This window comes from Megalobrama amblycephala, linkage group LG7 (assembly GCF_018812025.1).
Source record: "Megalobrama amblycephala isolate DHTTF-2021 linkage group LG7, ASM1881202v1, whole genome shotgun sequence".
NCBI classification, from domain to species: Eukaryota; Metazoa; Chordata; class Actinopteri; order Cypriniformes; family Xenocyprididae; genus Megalobrama; species Megalobrama amblycephala.
Window position 1 is genome coordinate 43,064,344 of NC_063050.1, and position 19,574 is coordinate 43,083,917.

Sequence of the window (19,574 nt, forward strand, 5' to 3'; positions counted from 1 at the left end):
CAACATGAGGGTGAGTAATAAATGACAGAATTTTCATTTTTGGGTGAACTAACCCTTTAAGTCCAACTAAGGACATCCTGTTTGTAATCATTTTATATAGTTAAAATTCATATAAAATGTCGTAACATTAATATATGTACAATAATGTTCAAAATTGTAATGTTCAACAATTATATACTAAGATATATGTCAAAATGCTTTCAAAATAACAATAAAATAATAATAAAAAAACATTTACATGTCTTTGTCAATAGCTTTATAATTGTCCCACCCTTGAACCTCATACTTTTATAAAATGATTTGAAAATTTCTATATAATGAAGTCCAGGGCTAGTTGTTAAACTTTTTACTCCAGTGAACATTTCTCAGCATTTCTGAACATTAATTTCTGTATAGGAACAAAGTCTTGACTATGGACCATTCTACTGTTGCACAGGGGAAAAGATAGTTAAATCTTACTATTGTTCTTTTGTGACAACAACACTAATTATAAGCTAATAATTTGAAAATAGTACACATAAAATGCCCCCACTACCTGACAGGTATCACTGAAATATAGTAGTCAACATTTGAAGTGGATCAAAACCTTTCATCAAAGTTGTCCTACAACCTTCTTCTTAGTTCTTAGGACAACATTGATGAACCTTTTTGATCCACTTCAAATGTTGACTACTGTAGATGTCCTGAGATACAACACTGACAACCCTGGGCTCTGTAAACAGCAGAGAAGAATCTGAGCACAGACCACAGGTGTTAGCCAATCAGAAAACATGGAGGCTCCTCTCTGCCAGTGGCATGAGTTTTGGGCGGGGCTACTTGTTTGTCAAAATAATGTCAAACTTTATGCAAATTCTTCACCCCTACGATACTTTGTACACAACGTTAAAGCACCAAAAGAATTAAAGATGGAGATACGAGACATGGGATTTCATTGCTACAGTGTTTATTTTCCTTCAGTCATTTGTAGCTGAATTGTGTCCAATAAACAGAATAGGTCTCTGAAATCTTTAACAAAATATAACCAGTATTTACAATAGTTGTATTAAAAATACAAAAGTAGTTACAGACTTTGCCAGTTGTCTTTGTAAAAGACGTAGAAATGCATGTGATTCTTATAGATTTGGCTGGGTAGAAACACAAGGAGCTAAAAGCGATACATTTGAACTCATGACGTTCTATATAAAATATATTGTCGTAACTATTTACTGACCATATCATGACCACCTATCATCTATGCAACAACTATAATTTATATATTCTTGACTACTATCGCTTGCTTCTGAAAATTTGTGCAACAGTTCATGATTTGTGCCATACACTTTGACAGCCAGAAACAATAAAACTGACACATAAAATTAAATAAAAATACAAAACATAAAATCTTTTCAAACAGAAACTTGTGGGCACATTTGGAAAGTTTTTGGGGTCACGATCAAATGAGAAAAGGCATGTTTAAAATGTAAATGAGTAACATTAAACACTGATATAAGAACAGAGAGATGTCTGAGACTATTGAGGTCTGTGAGAGGCAGCTGCTCAGTCTTTTCTTTCTGTCTTCAAGTGTCCGAAGAGAGCTACATCTCCTTCTGTCACTGATTTGAACACTCTCTCTCACACGCACACAAACACACACATACAGTTTCTTTAGCATGTTAAAAAGTAACATGGCAGATTAAAACTTCAAATGAAATGACATAATACTGGTTTCCATGGTTTTGTAACACTGATATTGCATTATGTGCAACACCTCTCATCATTCTGTGCTTAAAATGAGACTATGTGCTTCATTTTACTACGCAACAATCTGTTTGTTCCTTCTTGTCTTTGTTTTGCAGAACTTATGTTAAAAGTGCCAACATTTTCTCTGCTCCTTTACTCTTTCACAGTGATCTCCATGAAGGGCCTTAAATGCTGTAGTTCAGTCCAGGGCCATGTTTCCATATCGACAAGGTTGTGAAACTATGGGGGTAGAGATATATTATAATTGTCCCTTATTAAACTGCAGATATCTGCTCATTTTCTGTAGAAAGAAAAGACAAAAAAAAGAAAACTTGAATTATAATTTCCTAATATTTAACTATCTTGTTTATCATAAACTATAATAACAATAAAATCATAATATGAATGAGAACATTTTTATTTATTTATTTAATTTCTATGCAAAATTTTGGGCTATGTGTAACTGTTAAGCTACACATTCTTGGCTGTTATTTAATATATTAAACAACTGTACAAATAATAATATCAAAATCAATAATCAAATACACCGCCGTTCAAAAGTCTGGGATCGGTAAGATTTGTAATGTTTTTAAATTAAGTTTCGCCTGCTCACCAAAGGCTGTATTTATTTGATTAAAAATACAAAAAAAAAAAAACAGTAATATTGTGAAATATTGTTACAATTTAAAATAACTTTTCTATTTGAATATATTTTAAAATGTAATTTATGCCTGTGTTGGCAAAACAGAATTTTCAGCATCAAAAAAACATTTATTATCAATGTTGAATTTTTTTCCAGGATTCTTTGATGAATAGAAAGTTCAAAAGAACAGCATTTATCTGAAATAGAAATCTTTTGTAACATTATACATATTTACTGTCACTTGTGATCAATTTAATACATACTTGCTGAATAAAAGTATGAATAAAAACTTTGTTGAACCAAACAATGGTAGTGTATAAAAAGCTATCTATTACAGGTAAATGCTGTTCCTTTCAACTTTCATCAAATTCATCAAAGAATCCTGGGGAAAAAATATTGTACACAACAGTTTTCAACATTGATAATAATAATAAATGTTTCTTGAACATCAAATCAGCATTTTAGAATGATTTCTGAAGGATCATGTGACACTGAAGACTGGAGTAATGATGCTGAAAATTCAGCTTTGCCATCACAGGAATAAATTACATTTTAAAATATATTCAAATAGAAAATAGTTATTATAAACTGTTTTTTTTGTTGTATTTTTAATCAATTAAATGTAGCCTTGGTGAGCATTAGAAACTTCTTTTAAAACCAAACTTTTGAATGGCAGCGTAAATTATATCATCAAAATACTGTTCAACTGATTACTGGTCTATGTCTATCAGTTTTTAACAATACAACATTTAGTTCTGGTTTTTCCATTTGAATTTCTTTTTTTAAAATCAGAGTGATGTTTAGCAGATATTTTTGTAGTGGTTACTGCGTAATCAAATACTCACCATCTGGTTGTGGTCTCCGTGACTGGCAGTGGTTGTATGCTGGTAATCTACTGGATGGGTGTATTGGAGGAGGATCACATGACCTTTTAAGGAATCGAGACCTCTGCAGAGCTGCTGTGTAGTCTGGTGGGCGTCGGCCATGAGCATGACTGTGGCTGTCTGCCTCAGCCAATGACAGAGCAGTATAACCAGGTGGTGTGGGCGGCGGCTCTCTAAAACGTCCCTCCCTCCGACTCGCAGTATTCTTGTTTGAATTTGGAGTCTCGTCTTTTCCACCCCTTCGTTTTATTGTTCCTGTGTCACCTTCCAATTCATCACCCCAGTAACCGGTAGGTGTGGTCACGTGACTACGTCCCATCCCTTCTGACAGCGTCTCCCAGCTGCGGTTTTCATAATAACCCACACGCTGTGGAATGCTCTGGATGTTGTCATGGGAACCACTGGAGCAGGACGTCCAGCTGCCACGGCCACTGTCTGCTGCGTCCAACGACGCACGGTCACACTGATCCTGAGTCAAGGAGTAGGACCTGAGAGAAAGAAATATAGAAAAACTTTAAAAATAAGGTACTTATGGAAGCTTGCCACTGAATAAAATAAATTAATTCATTAATTAAAAAAAAAGATAATTGCGACTTTTTCATCTCACAATTCTGACTTCTTTTCTCAGAATTGTGAGATATGCAACTGGGAGTTATAAAGTACAATTCTGAGGAAAAAAAAAAAAAAAAAAAACTGACTTTTTCCTCACTTCATAACTCGCAATTGCATGTTACAGTCAGAATTGCAAGCTATAAACCCACAACTGTGAGTTATTAACTTATAATTCCGAGTTATAAAGTCAGAATTGCGAGATATAAACTCACAATTCTGAGAAAAAAGTCAGAATTGTGAGTAACTTCGCAATTGCAAGAAAAAAAGTCTGAACATTTTTTTTTGTTTTTAATTCAGTGGAAGAAACAAGCATCCAGAAACAAAAAGAAAAAAAAGAAAAATATATATATATATTTTTCTAACTTGTGTAAACCTCTTACCCCAGGCTTATTTGGTCAGGCTCAGATCTACGCGTGCTGAGTGGGTGTGCAAGCGTATGGGGTTGAGCATGTGTGTGGTCATCAACCATGATGAGATCAGAGGAGGAGGAGCTTAACAGACTCAACTGATCCGATGCTTCACTCACCACTAACTGTGGGGCTATGAGAAAAACACATGCATAAGCAAACAATAATTACATAAATCAGAGAATATCTTACACTTTAGAAGTGTGATCATTAGGGGTGTGACAAGACAGGTATCTCACGAGACGAAGACGAGACTCGAGATTGAGTTCACGAGACGAGACGAGACAAGATTTTTACACACTATTTTTAAGAAATCCTCAATGGCGAAATACATGACTAGAAAAAATATTCTGCAGGTGTCTTTAAAATGTTTTAACTAATCATCTTGTAATGAATGTAATTTCAGTTCTACGGAGTATAAATTATCATATGCAGTAAAAGACAACAACACTCAAGTACTGTAAAAGGTTTTGCCACTAACTCAACTGACTGGCTTCTCTTCTGTATGATTTCAGTCTCTTCAGACCTTACTGTACATGATTTATGAGCTTCTACAACTTTTGACCTCCTAACTGAACTCCTTTCCACAAACTGATCATAAAAACAGTATAAATAAAAATGGTAACACTTTACAATAAGGTCTCATTTATTAACATTAATTAACCAACATCAACTAACAATGAGCAATATATTTGCTACAGTATTTATTAATCTTTGTTTATGTTAGTTAATAGTCATTCATTGTTAGTTCATGATAGTTCACAGTGCATTAACTAATGTTAACAAATGAAACCTTATTGTTTGTGCTTAATAAGATTAAGAGAAAACTGTTATTCATTTTTTATGGTAATTACTTTACAATAAGTGCAACCAAAGTGCAAATAAGACCATTTTTTTCTTTGATACAGAGCTAAGAGATGGTTACAACTACGCTGCCCAGCCTAAGATAGCTTTCATATTGAGAGATATTTGCATTCATCAGGGAGCCGCTTTCAAAATGCGGGGTATTGAAATCGCGTTTGAATGCGCGCGCGTGTTTACTTTCACTTTTAGCGATCGCACGTAACTCTGTAAATATGGAGCGGCGGCAACCGTTATCCAACTGAATTAAATGGTTTTTATTTAAATACAAAGCAAAATGACAGTGGAGGCGTAATGTAAACGAAGCGTGGCATATTCTTTCCTAATCATCCTAACACTCTGTCATGGCAACAACATCACGAGACTACTTTTCGCCTCGACGAGAAATCTCGTCACATATTAGTCTCGCGAGATCTCGTGCCACGAGATCTCGTCACACCCCTAGTGATCATCTATCTATCAGGATCTACTGCTGATCTACTGGGATTTTCACGTACAACCATGCATGGTTTACAGAAAATGGACCGAAAAAGAGAAAATATCCAGTGAGAGGCCTTTTTTTGGGAGATTCGCATCATGGATGTGCAGCCGACTAATCCGCAGCAACTGCCTGAAGCTATCATGTCAATATGGACCAAAATCTAAGGAATGTTTCCATCAGTGCTACCAAGTTTTATTTAACTGAATCAATGCACATTCCTACATACCTTTTCTAGGTGTGCTCTGAGGTGAGGTACGTGGAGAGGAGAGTAGAGAGGAAGCATATGACTGGCTGTCCTCAGGCGGTTTTCGTTGTCTGTCCCGCCCCTTTTCTGACAGAGACAAAATCTTATGGAGAGACTGAGGAGACTGGGCACCTACAGACACAAAGAACACCATCTCACTACAAACAAGACTTACAAGTCACCAGCAGAGGGTGCTCAAACATTAACAGAACTCAGCTCATTTGAATAGGTACAACAGAGAAAGGTCTTACCAAATGGTGCTAACTCTTTGTCAAGTGATTTCTTGACACCATGACTTCCATTTGTTTGCTGCGGAGTGGCGCTTCTTTGACCAACAGGAGATACATCCACTCTCCTCCTCTCATTAGAGTTCTTCAGCACTGAAACCACAAGCACACATACACAAGGTTAGCTGGCCCATTATATGAAAGGTATAAATGTTTTGGATATTAATTTATGGAACAAAAAAAGCTATTTTTTTTTGTATTTTTGTGGTTTTTCAATTCCCGACTAATCATATAAGAATTTAGTCTCTAAGAAAAGTCAATTTCATTACTATGAAATTTATGTTATTCACATTATGGTATTTAAGGACGTTTGAGAACATAAAAGACATAACTATAAAGTAATCTACTGATCTAATGCACAACTAGCAATAATCAATTATTTTTTCAGGAAGTCAGGGTCATTGTGATATTTAAAATATGCGCGCCAACTCACTCGAGCTGTTGGCGGGCTCACACTGCATGGAGAGTTCATGGAGTGTGTCTTCATTACTCTCATGTGTGTGTGAGTCCAGATACTGCCGCACACGTCTACTCATCATCTCCACCTCATAGAGTTTCTTAGCACTGAGAAAAGAGCTCCGCCTCCCTTTCCTCTTCCCGCCCATCGTTCCGATGTCAGAGAGAGAAGAGCTGCTCACCTGGCTTAGAGACCTAAACACATTAGAACAAAAGGCAATGTATGTTAATGGAAACGGGTCAAACACATCAAACCAACAGGAAGTTAGCAAGACAACTAGATAAATCAGCCAGAGTCCTGCTGGGGAATTATCACAGCCTTTTTTTAACATGCATAACGAAGAGAATATAGATGAGAGACTAGCTACAGGTTAATGAAATATTTACATGTCTAGAAAGTAGGGATGAGCATGAGTAATTAACTAGTCAAATACTCATTCTTCAACTAACCAGTAAACTAGTAAAATACCAAATCAAATTACTTGCAAATTGATGTATATTTGCGCTTACTTGCTGTAGGCAACAGGGTTATTATCGGTAACTAAAACTAAAATTAATAAACAACAACAACAAAAAAAACTAATAATAATATTAATCTAATATTAGATGAATTGGCAACTAACTGATATAAGTTTAAGTTGAAGCACTAAAATTGGTAATAAACAGGAAATAATTAAAAACTAAAACTGAACAAACTAAAACTGAAATAAAAATAAATTAAACATAAGCCGTAATAGACAAAAGCACATTAAAATTTACTAAAAATTAAACAAAAATGATATTTAAAAAAAAATTAAAAAATTAAAAGCTAATTCCAAATATTTTAAAAAACTATAGTATATAAATACTAGTAAAATAACACTGGTAGGCACCAATACATTTTTCCCCTACTGAATACAACTCTACTAACGGTTGCTAGAGGACCATCAAATGAGATTTTGATTTCACAGTGAAAACTTATTAAAGAGTGGTATTTTATTGTCCCTGCAACCACCTTTAATACCTTCTTTAGTAGCCTTTTTTAAAAAACAGAGCATATGTATTTTCTACGCAAGCCGCCGGTAAGTGCAAATATAATTTTTTTTTTTTAATTTTTTTTTCATTAATGCTTTTAAGTATTTTTATCTATTATTGATTATATTATACTAAATAAAACATTTTAGTACTCAACTACAATATTGCTCAATGCCCACTCCTACTCAAGTAGCAACACTTTTATACAACCATATAAATCATTGTAGAAAAACATTGATAAGAAAAATTCATGCTTTTCCAGAGGATGAATATTAACATTTTGGAGAAATAAGCTTTTGAATAAGCTATTAAATTAAGTGTTAGTGTTGTTTAGTACACAGCACACAGCAAAACAATGACAGTTAAAAGAGAAAGTGAAGGAAAAAAAGAGAAAGACAGTAGCAGTCCCACTTACCCAAGACTCCTCCACTTTTTCTTCCTAAAACACAGACCAGTGAAGAGCCAAAGAACAAGAAAATTAAGAGATCAAGAAAAAGGAGACAAAAAGACACTAGTGCTTAGACAGTGAAGCCCATAAAGCAAAGGCCCAAAAACAAGAAGTCCAGTAAGACACCAAGCACACAAATGACTGTCAGTGTCAGCAAAACTATTAGCAATAGTTGAAATATATAGGCCACACTGTGTTCAATACCTAGTGAGCTGCTTACAAACTACGTAGGAAACATTTTACGTAGGAATGCTCCGATCAAGATTTTTGCAGCCAATGCCGACTACCGATTTCTTGTCATCATGATCGGTCGATACCGATGCTGATCAATCAAGCTTTATAAAAGTGATATGTAAGCTCTCTGTTGACTGTCACTGTTAACCTACACCCTAAAGGCATTTTAATGATTTCATGTGCAAGTGGCATACTTAAATGTAATGGATTACAACTCTACAAAAAACAAGGCATCATCAAGTACATGGTCTCATTTGACAGAAAACCTTTCGAATTTTGAAGAAAATAGATTATTATGTTACAACACTGCTGACAAAATCCCAGAAAAAGTGATGCTATTATTGATTTCTTTTGTTATTCATGCTTGACATGACGACTATTAGAAATTAGTGATTTGATATCTCAAAGCAATCAAAATATGGCATTTTGGAACCATGGTAGCCTTTTTATCAAAAGTTCAAAAACCTCTCCAGACAAGTGTTTTACTGAACATCAAAAATACTTATATGTGCTCCTATTCTATGGTGCACAGTAAATCTAAACATCAATCTGAGCAATAGATTCCAATCCAAGGGTGTTCCAGCTGTAAAACAGTGTCTGATTGGTCTCTACACACCATACCCAAGATCCAGTTTTTATTGGTTGAACTTTGAAATGACGTTGGGTCATGATTGCGACATGATCAGATCCCAGAAGTCCTATAGCTTTAGCCAAGCAGCATGTCATTTTGCTCCATGAGGATTTTCTACGCATCATGCTATGTTGTGTTTGGGCTTGTTTGAATAGAGACAACCTGCTCTAATAAAGATGTGCAATTTACTATGGTTTACTAATGTTTCCCGAAGTTACAAAGCAGAATGTGGCACAAAAGCCTCATCCGTATACTGTTCATATGCAATTCGGTGGCAACTTTTTATAGTTTTATGTGATCAAATTGCGATCGAATTGCCAAATTTAGTGATTACTGATCGAGTCATAGAACGTGTTTAACGGACAAAACTGATCTCAGCTGATCGATCGGAGCACCCCTAATTTAAGGCATCATAGGTAGGTATCTTAATTACACTGGCTCACACACGAATGTTTCATGTAGACAGCAAATCCACAACGCTTTGCCACAAACAGAAAAAATTAATTCAAAATGCAGTACAAGGCGACAGGAACTCATTTTCAAATACTGAACAATAGTGTTAAACAATATTTCAGTTTGATAAAAAACAGATTATTCTAAATCGGCCACTGATGAGGTTTCATTTCCTGTGCAGGTAGTGATGCAGCTCAGTAAGTTTTGAAAAAGAGCTAGTGTGTTTGTGTAATTATGCTTTTATCTTAAGTTTTAATTGATGATATGAGTTTGTGTGTATGAAATATCATTGCTGAATAATTGTACACTTTGTGAGTGAGTGTACCTAGTCTTAAAAAGCAATGCAGGGTCCATAGTGATGGAAGCCATTCGAACCACGTGTCTGATCTCTCGTGCAATCATCCTCAACTTCTCAAAATTCACCAGACCATCCACCTTGGAGTTGTTGCCTATAAGCACATGTTTGACAGGTTCATAGTCCATTTTTAAACCAAACTCTAAATTTTGAGGCAACAGAAACAGAGAAAAATGCAAGCTACCCTCGTGGAGGAAGGTGAGGTCTTTCTTAATGACAGGAAACAGAGGAATGACTGGCGGCTGCAAGTTGTGTTTGTTGAGTAGGTTGCGGTATTTGGCCATGTTGCGAGAAGGGTCGAAAACGTCCTGTAATTCTGCCAAAAGTTTCTCGTATTTTCCAGGCAATCGTTCCCATGTAGATCGCAACCGAGAGACAGGTGATAGATTGAACCCACTGAAAAAAAATATACAGATATACTTCAGAGACTGTATAATGGGGAGGAGACAGACTATTCCCAGCATTAACATTAACAAACTTGACATTTTTTTCCAAGAATCACAAGCACACGGACACATTTATATGGTGAGAAGCATGGAAGATGGCGTCCTATATTATATTTTATTGCAGACAATTTTAATGAAATCAATTAAACGTTTTGACGGCGCTGGTTTTCCTTTAGTTTTCTTTGAAAATGATAGATTAAGTAATATTTACAATAAATAAATGTATAAATTATAAATAAATATATATTATACAATAGTTATATTTCAATTTTACAATAATAATAAAATGTATTGTATAAAAGGTATTGCCGCAGCAATATGACGCATCTAAACAATATGACTGGTATCATGATTCTACTTGGTATCATACCGTGAGAAACATAATTAAGGTATCATGACAACACTAAGAGACACATATACTAAAGTGCTCATTTGATGTATTTCCTGGACATCAAAGTCTACCTGATAATGGCAAACATGGAGTTGAAGTTCTTGCAGTCACGGCAGTGAAGGGCAATCTTTATAAAGTGCTTGATGATCTTCACTCTTTTGGCTAGGTTGGTTTCCTGTACTATCTCTGTAGCGACCCAGAAAGTCTCCTGGTTTACAAGATCCTCAAAGTTGCGCAGGTTGGTGGGAGGATCTTGTGGGTGAAGCTTGAAGAGGTCGCTAATGTAATCCGTTGGTTCAATGCTGGAAAATAACAGATAGTTGCGTGCTGACAGCTGATTGGCTATCTCCATGGAGCTCAAGGATAGCAGCGGAACCACAGATTCTCGCTGCATCTCCTGTGCTTCCACATCTGAACACAGTGTCTCTGTCTCCATGTTGCTCTTGAGATAATACCTGAAAAAAAACACCATCACATATTAAAATAAATCACTAAACAGTCCATTTGAATTCACAAATTCAGCTTAAGTCCAAACCTAGCAGTCAGCTGTATCTTGTCAGCCAGTTTAGAGAGTTGATCAGGTAGTCGCCTCTGTTTAATAACGCCCTCCTGTGTGACCGACACCTCACAGAGTGAATAAGCCTCGGGACTTGCGGTCATGCCAAACTCTCGCATTGCCTGATTGGCTGCCTCTCTCGCTGTGGTGTCCCTATTGATCAGTAAGTAACGACTTTGTTGGTCTGCCTTGAAAATACGCAGCACCTGGTCTTGCAATTCTGTGAATGAAAAAGTTGAACAAAGCATAAAACAACTGTATGTAAGCTTATAAATTGTTTGTAAACCTCAACCAGCACTGAGTTCCAAACATTCCTGCATAGCACAGATTACATGCAACTTCTAAAACTATATTAGCTAAATGGACAAGGTAGATGTCGAAGAGGTAGATATAAAGATTCAAATGAAAAGAGATGATAGGAACCCTAATAACAAAGACAAAAAGGTTAACTGGAGATCCAGATCAAGCAGAAGTCAGATAAGGCATCTTGGCACTAATGAAAATAAAATATGTACAAACATAATAAGCTGTACAACATCTTGTAGAGTAAAGTAGAGGATATATGGAGACAAAGCATTTACTGCAGGGACAGGCAGAGCTTTAATTTAAAAGAGAAATGTCAAAGTACAGGTTCTTCAGTAACATGACAATTTAAAAATAAAAAAAAGATAATACCGGTCCTTTAGCGTATTCAATTTGGCAGGACATTTAAGGTTTATGTCATTTACAAGTTTACATGTCTATAAACAAATAAAAAAAGGTTACTAAGATGTCAGAAATACTACTTACATGCTCATACAACATTTTTTCCTGAGATACTTCTTGTAGGACTTACTCTTACAATCAGTGGCCCTAGTGATCGAGTAAGTGATCTAGTAAGATTTGGTGTGGTGATCAAAGGCAACCATTGGTAAACCTCAAACCACTAGATTCAAATCACAGAGTTATGTGGTGTACCTTTTTTTAAGTGTATAAAAAAAAATGGATATGTAAAAATAGATCTTAAAAAAATCATTTGTATCAGTGATTTATTTTTTATTATATTTATATTTTATTATATTTGTTATTTTTTTTAACAGTTCTTTTGAATTACTTCAGAACTTGCGGTGCTTAATTGAAAATGTTAAGAAGCTATGTTAACTTTATTCAGAAATGCATTAAGACAATGCTAAATATAAACAGCAGCTACAGAAACATTTGTACATAAAAAGAGAAAACAGTTAGAGTGGTATATCAATTAAATAAAAAAAAGAAAGAAATAAAAACGGTAACTTAGGACTTGGCCCAGTGGCAAGTTTTGCAGATGGCACAAAGTGTATGAGTCTACACAGACAGGACACTGAAATAAACCAGAGACAATGTAAAAAGTGTGGATACAGTCCCACAGAACTTAAGGCGTGTTTAATTCGACCTAGAGCGTGAGTCAGGCTTGCCAGACAACCGGCAAAACACAGTATATTAGCAAAAACACAAGGTAACCGTGCTACTACACCCCTTTTTTTACTTTCAAGAAAGCAAGAACTTCCTATAAGTCTGTTTTTATCCACAAGTGACAGATAATCCATGCTGATGCCATCAGTGTGAAAAAATTGCCACTGACTCAAGTTTGCAGAAATTAATCATATCTGTAAAAGAACGATTACTATAAAAGGGCTGAAAAGATCAGTTATAGCAGAGAGAAGGAAAGACTGGCAACTACAGAAAACTATACAAGAGATTTTGAGAGAGATAGACAGGCAATTACGTGAGACAGGTTTCTATGAAGACAAACAGCTATCTAGAGAAGACGAGTGGAACTATAAATCAGGTGTCTAAAAAGACGAGCAGAACTGCAGCAGTGCACAAATACTCACGAGTGAATCCAGATGCTGTGAGCAAGGAGAAGGTAGCGGGATCATTAGTATATCGCACAGATATAACAAAAGTAAAGCAGGAACACAAAAAGAATTTTTGAAATAAAAAGTGTCCATGTAAACATAGGCAGCAGAGCTTGAAACAAGCAAGCGTCCTGTGGGTCTCCACAAAGAAAAGCCCACGGAGAAAAGCAGGGCTGATCACGTGGACCATCCTTGCATCCTTAATGCATTATTTTTGACAGACACACACACACACATATACATATATACATATACATATATATATATACACATATACACATATATATATATATATATATATATATATATATATATATATATATATATATATATATATATATATATATATATATATATATATATATATATATATATATACACACACACATACATATACACACACATCACATACAGAGTTGTGCTCAAAAGTTTACATACCCCAAAAGATGTTTACATATAGTCAAAAAATAGTTGAATTTATAAAAATGACCCGTTCAAAAATGTACATACCCTTGATTCTCAATACTCCAGATCTTTTGCACATTTGAACCCTTTCCAGCAGTGACTGTGTGATTTTAAGATCCATCTTTTCACACTGAGGAGAACTGAGGGACTCAAACACAACTATTAAAAAAAAGGTTCAAACATTCACTGATGCTCCAGAAGAAAACACGATGCATTAAGAGCCAGGGGGTGAAAACTTTTGAACAAGATGAAGATGTCCAAATTTGTCTTACTTTGTTTAAATATCTAATTTTTTCATTTAGTACTGCCCATCGGAAGCTACAGAAGATACTCACACGTTTCCCGGAAGACAAATTAAGTAAAATTTATCTTGATCTTCAAATTCAAAAAGTTTTCACCCCCGGCTCTTAATGCATCGGGTTTCCTTCTGGAGCATCAGTGAATGTTTGAACCTTTTTTAATAGTTGTGTTTGAGTCCCTCAGTTGTCCTCAGTGTGAAAGATGGATCTCACATCATACAGTCACTGCTGAAAAGGGTTCAAATATGCAAAAGATGCTGGAAAACTGAAGAATCTGCAGGATCTGGAGGATTTTTCTGAAAAACGTTGGTCAGTTTAACTTCTCAGGACAAACAAGAGACTCATGAACAACCATCACAAAACATAAAAACAGTCGTGGATCATCCAGGTAACCACACACAGTATTGAGAATCAAGGGTATGTAAATTTTTGAACGGGTCATTTTTATAAATTCAGCTATTTTTTGACTATATGTAAACATCTTTTATGCAAAATATCTTATTCAGCACAGTGCTAAAAAAAAAAAAAGAACACATTTTGCATGATCCTTCTTATTTTGTTAAAATAATTAACATTTTGCAGATTCTGCAAGGGGTATGTATACTTTTGAGCACAACTATATATATATATATACATACATACATACATACATACATACACACACACACACACACACACACACACACACACACACACACACACACACACACACACACAGATTACATGATAAAAACTGTAGTTGGTAACGTAATCTAGGTTACTCATTTTTGGTAATGTATTCTGGCTACTTTTTAGATGTACCATATTATTAAAAAAAAGCATTTTTTGATTTTAACATCATAAAATGTATTACTGAACATTACACCAGGGTTTCCTAAACTGGGCATAATCTAAGAACTGCCGTGGGTTTACGAGTTGATAAAAAGCTAATAGCTTCATAAATCATAAAAATATAAAATGAAACTAATTTAAACACTTGAACATTAAAAACATAAATATTTAATTTGTTTACCTGCATGTCAACAGTTACTAAAGGTCACTGGTTATGATGGCGACAGTGTATCACAGCTATACATAACCAGCGTTTAGCAACTTATTCATTTGTTTTTGCATAATCATGTGCTTTTTTCCCCTCAAATTCAGAAGCATGGAACAAAAAAAATGTATTTACACAACATTTGTGAATATAGTCAAAGCTAAATAGTTCGAGACAGCAGGATTTTTAGAAAGGAAAATTTAAAAAGAAAAAAACAATTAAGTAGAATCAATAAACTATAAATAAATTATCTGTCATTGTGTGAATAATATGTAATCATGTAATCCATAATCAGTTCTACCCAGCTCTGTGTATGTGTATATATATATTTAATATTAGTAATATATAATTATATTAATATAATTAAATATTAATAATAATATAATTAAATATGATATAAATTTAATTATATTAATATAATTAAAATTAATATAATTTTAATAATATAAAATTATATTGCATTTTAGAATTATATTTCATCATCTTGTGTACACTCATTTTTGGGTAAACATTTGAGTATTCTGTATCCATTTACCTGGTGGCTGTGTACTGTAGTCGATGATGCGTTGTTGGCCTTGGGCCAGGTCAGGGTTACTGGATGAGAGACTTCCGCTGACTGGCATAGTGGTCGGAGTCTGTTTGTTCTGCCGTAATCCCACAATGCTGTCATCCTGAGTCTGCCCTAACCCGAGGTCACTACACAACAAAAGCATAATGACTCATGACTTAATAAAAAAATTAACATTCATATATCAGAATTTACCGCAAAAACCACATGGGGTTGATGTGAAATATTCCTAAAAACCCATTCCATTTATGAAAATATCACTAAGATGACAATATTTGTACTCTTTGACTCTTCTCTTCTCAACAGTGTGAGAAGAATGTGTGTTCTTGTATACCTGTAAGGTTTCTGAGGTAGGATGCTCATGCGTGTCTTGTCTAGAATCTTCATCAGTTTGTTTCGGCCACCCATTGTATGTGCTTTGACCTTCTTGCTGACCTTTTCTTGACCTATTACATCAGATCCAGCCCCAATTTCAGGTACAGAATAACGGCTATTTTTCTTTCCGTCACCAATCTTTGGAAGATGAGGAACACCGTTTTTCCTTTCCTCTGCCACCCTGGCCACCAACTCCTTGAAGACTGAGAAGAGTGAAAATGAGTAAAGATAAGAAAAAATAAAAAAGTGAGATATTGAAATCAGCAGTCTGTGTGTGTTGAGATGTGTATCCTGGAGGGAATCTCACCCAGGAGGTTGGTTTTGACACTCATACAGAGCTGTATGTTGTTCCTAAGAATTTCAATTGCTTTGGACAACTGCACATTCTCAAACGTCTGCCCGTTCACCTCCAATATCTGCTCATGGGTGTGAAAAGGATAGACAAAGAGAAATACAAAATGTGTCAGAAAATGCTTCCATGTGTTAACGTTGCATTACACCGAGATTTAAAAGGTCTTACCTGGTCTCCACGTTTAAGCCCCGCCTCCTCTGCTTTGCTGCCGACTTCCACACTACTGATAAAGAGGCGCGTCCCCCGTTCAGCTCCTCCAATAAGTGTGAAGGGGAGGGGAATCTCTCGAGCAGTCCTTGTTATAGTAATCACTCTGGGTTTGGCTTTAGCAGCACAAGCTATGTTGAGCAACCGCAACTGTCCTGTCATTTTCTGCTCGGATAAATACAGTTAATAAGGATGCTAGTCTGATAATGTGATAATTAATGTATAGTTAAATTATAGATTAAATTGAGATAATTAGGAGTAATGCTTGTATGCTGTTCATACCTCTTTTTCCAGATTGCTCTGGAACTCCTCCAAAAAATTGGTCATATCAGGGTCTCCTTCAAAGTCACTAAAGTGATTGTTAACCCATAACAATACAACCCGGGTTACCTAAGTAGAGGAGAGAGTGAAGAACTTTGAGTCCAGACCCACTGAAGCTTAATGTGTGTGTTTCTTTAGAAATGATTGATTCAATCACGCTACCTTGTCCCGTAAACTGGGGTCATTAAACCAGTCCAGAAGTCTCTGTCCCAAAATCAGAGGACTGGGCAAGAAGGTACGATAGGTCAACAGGAAGTCTTCAATATACGTGGGGTCGACGACTGAATGATCCTCCACTAAGTGCTGCATTAGTCTTTCAGCAGTACCCTAAAAAAAACGTACATCAGATTTTTCTTAAATTACCACATTTAAAAGACACATTTTAAATCTATTCATTTAGTTTATTAATTGGTTAAATGATGTGACAAAATAACCATACAGTACTGATTAAAAGTCTGGGGTCTGTAAAAAATAAATAAATAAATAAAAAATTGTATGTTTTTGAAAGTCTCTTATGATATTTGATGAAAAATATAGTACATTTGTAATATTATACAATATTATTACAATTTAAAATTAATATGTAATATATTTTGTATATAATATTTATTTATGTCAAGTTGAATTTTTAGAAGTCATTACTCCACTCAGTCTCACATGATTCTTCAGAAATCACTCTAATATGCTGATTTCAAGCTCAAGATCTGGTGCTTTCTTTAAGGATTGATGAATGGAAAGTTAAAAAGGAACAGAATTTATTTGAAATATAAAATTCTTTAATGTCACTTTTGATCAATTTAATGCATCCTTGCTGAATAAAAGTATAAATTTAATATATCTTTAAATTCTCAAAGGTATGTTGTACTACTTCCATTCACATAACATAAAAGGTCTGAGATTAAATTAGACCAGACTGTAAAGCTTAACTCTGATTTCTGAGTAGAGCACTCTTAAGTCAGTCAGATTTTTCCAAAATACAGTGCTTACCTTGACAACAATGTGTCCCTTGCGTGTGCCCGTCCGGTCGAGTTCTCGGTGTTCTTTCACCATGACAATTTCTCCTTCCTCCTCCACTCGCTGTGTGTTCTGCTCAACCTGATTCAGAATGCAGCAGTAGTCCTGTTGGGCAATACACACAAACTACACACACACACAAATAATAATGTTAACGTGATTTTTGTGCGTCACCATATTATGGTTAAAATTTGCATTAAAAATAAAGCTTGTATGGGAATTTTACTTGATAGACGATAATCATAAAATTGCATTTCTGATCTAGAAATGTGTCCCATGCTGGCAAAAGGAGTCGCAATGAGCAAATTTTCAAAATTTGTTATTGTTATTCCGACAATAAATGACTGAGCTACACCTGTTTGAAGTCGATAGAGTCAGCAAAGTCAATTTTGAGAAAAATCGAGTTAAAGTTTTGTGAAGATTCCAAAACAAATTAGACCAAGCAACCATACCTTAAAACCAAGTCAAACCCACCCATATCTTTAAGAAAAATATATATTCAACTTTTTTCCATGATTCCACAATTCTTTGATTAACATTAATGAACAGACAGCCTATATATTAAGACCTACTGTACCACACGTGTCTAATATAATGTTACATATCAGATGTTTTTCCCCTCAACAGTTAACCAAAGGTTCACTTAAGACATAACAGATAATGTTTGCGTGAATACTTGCTAAGACAGATATTTTGAAATACTCTAATTCTGTGAATATCAGGATCGCGTGCTGTCTGAGGCATCAGTGTGAGTAAATTCATTTTGTTTACATCAGCCTGAGTTTGAAAATCACATTTCATTTTGTTCAGAATCATGCCATCGAGAATTCGCTATGAATATTCACCAAGGTTGGAATGCTTCGCTTTAAAACGATACCACACTTGTGCTGAGGGAAGTGCCAGTAATCAAAACGGCATTTTTCATGGTCAAAGGAAAGGTACTCATCTCAGAAAACATACAAGTAAAGATACTTTTAGATGTTTAATTGGTATTGGCATCGCTAGATGAGGGCTTAATGAACTAATTTTTGTGAAAACCTCAATTTCGACCAAAATTTACATTTTTTCACTTGTTTTGCCGTAGCTCGAAATTAACCCGTGCTCATTCTGACTCATTTTGCAAGCAAGGGTCACAAATACTTATGCTTATAAAAAAAAAAAAAAAAATCTAGATTCAATTTATTGACATTAATGAGCTGCTGAATTGTACACCATCATGCCCAATTTTAGTAGACACTCTTACCTGACAGTCGTCCACTTTGGTCCTCATGACTCCAGTCATCAGTTGTTTCTCCAAAGAAGGGGAGACACCAAAACTTCCACCCATACACACACTCTCAGGGCGGCCATCTGGATAGATCACCTCTACTGCTCCATTCAGAATGACTGACCATGAGTCCAGCTAAAACACACACTTGCCTGTTATCAACTGAACACAAACGAGGAGATGAAATGCTGCAATGGGGCCAGTCTTACTTCTTCACCGTGGTTGAGCACGACGGTTCCGGCACGTTCCACGACCGCAAACACCATGACGGCACAGAGTTCCCTCCGCACTGAAACACTCAGACTGGCAAATGCCGGGAGCTGCTGCACAAACTCCAGCAACTGCTCTATATACAGAAAGAGAAGAAGAAAATGAAATAGAAAGTGAAAATGAAAGTGAAAGTGAAAATGTAGCATAGTGGAACAATTCAAACAACAAAGGTTTACCAATGTCATCATCTGTACGGTCCATTGGATCTTTCTCCAGACAGTCTCTCACAATATCTCGACTCATAAGAGGGTCCGCTCCCCTCCCTACGTCTTCATCATCATCATCTTCGTCCGAGTCCACCGCTGTTTCAGGAAGCCCACTCAGATCCATATCCCCACACTCACTCTCAGTGGCCTGTAAAAGAAACCGTGTGAGCTCAAACTGCTTGTTTCTTCACGATG

The 19,574-nt window shown here is 35.5% G+C and overlaps 1 protein-coding gene across 5 annotated transcripts in view; it reads right to left on the reverse strand.

The window, feature by feature from the left end:
* Positions 1 to 926: 926 nt before the first annotated feature.
* Positions 927 to 19,574, reverse strand: part of rapgef2a (Rap guanine nucleotide exchange factor 2a) — a 45,623-nt gene continuing 26,975 nt past the window's right edge. For 2 of the 5 annotated variants that reach the window (XM_048197597.1, XM_048197601.1), the window contains exons 9-30: positions 19,350 to 19,527; positions 19,113 to 19,249; positions 18,880 to 19,038; positions 17,610 to 17,762; positions 16,785 to 16,949; positions 16,584 to 16,691; positions 16,263 to 16,466; positions 16,050 to 16,158; positions 15,702 to 15,945; positions 15,335 to 15,495; positions 12,976 to 12,990; positions 11,102 to 11,342; positions 10,638 to 11,021; positions 9,914 to 10,125; positions 9,700 to 9,823; positions 8,024 to 8,047; positions 6,572 to 6,789; positions 6,103 to 6,231; positions 5,834 to 5,983; positions 4,239 to 4,398; positions 3,208 to 3,734; positions 927 to 2,020 (exon numbers count right to left, since the gene is read on the reverse strand). In XM_048197597.1, the coding sequence (XP_048053554.1) occupies positions 1,995 to 2,020; positions 3,208 to 3,734; positions 4,239 to 4,398; positions 5,834 to 5,983; positions 6,103 to 6,231; positions 6,572 to 6,789; positions 8,024 to 8,047; positions 9,700 to 9,823; positions 9,914 to 10,125; positions 10,638 to 11,021; positions 11,102 to 11,342; positions 12,976 to 12,990; positions 15,335 to 15,495; positions 15,702 to 15,945; positions 16,050 to 16,158; positions 16,263 to 16,466; positions 16,584 to 16,691; positions 16,785 to 16,949; positions 17,610 to 17,762; positions 18,880 to 19,038; positions 19,113 to 19,249; positions 19,350 to 19,527 (3,828 nt within the window). In that variant the 3' untranslated portion in view covers positions 927 to 1,994. The remainder of the gene's footprint in view (positions 2,021 to 3,207; positions 3,735 to 4,238; positions 4,399 to 5,833; positions 5,984 to 6,102; positions 6,232 to 6,571; positions 6,790 to 8,023; positions 8,048 to 9,699; positions 9,824 to 9,913; positions 10,126 to 10,637; positions 11,022 to 11,101; positions 11,343 to 12,975; positions 12,991 to 15,334; positions 15,496 to 15,701; positions 15,946 to 16,049; positions 16,159 to 16,262; positions 16,467 to 16,583; positions 16,692 to 16,784; positions 16,950 to 17,609; positions 17,763 to 18,879; positions 19,039 to 19,112; positions 19,250 to 19,349; positions 19,528 to 19,574) is intronic. The other 3 variants (XM_048197598.1, XM_048197599.1, XM_048197600.1) reach the window with 3 other exon arrangements.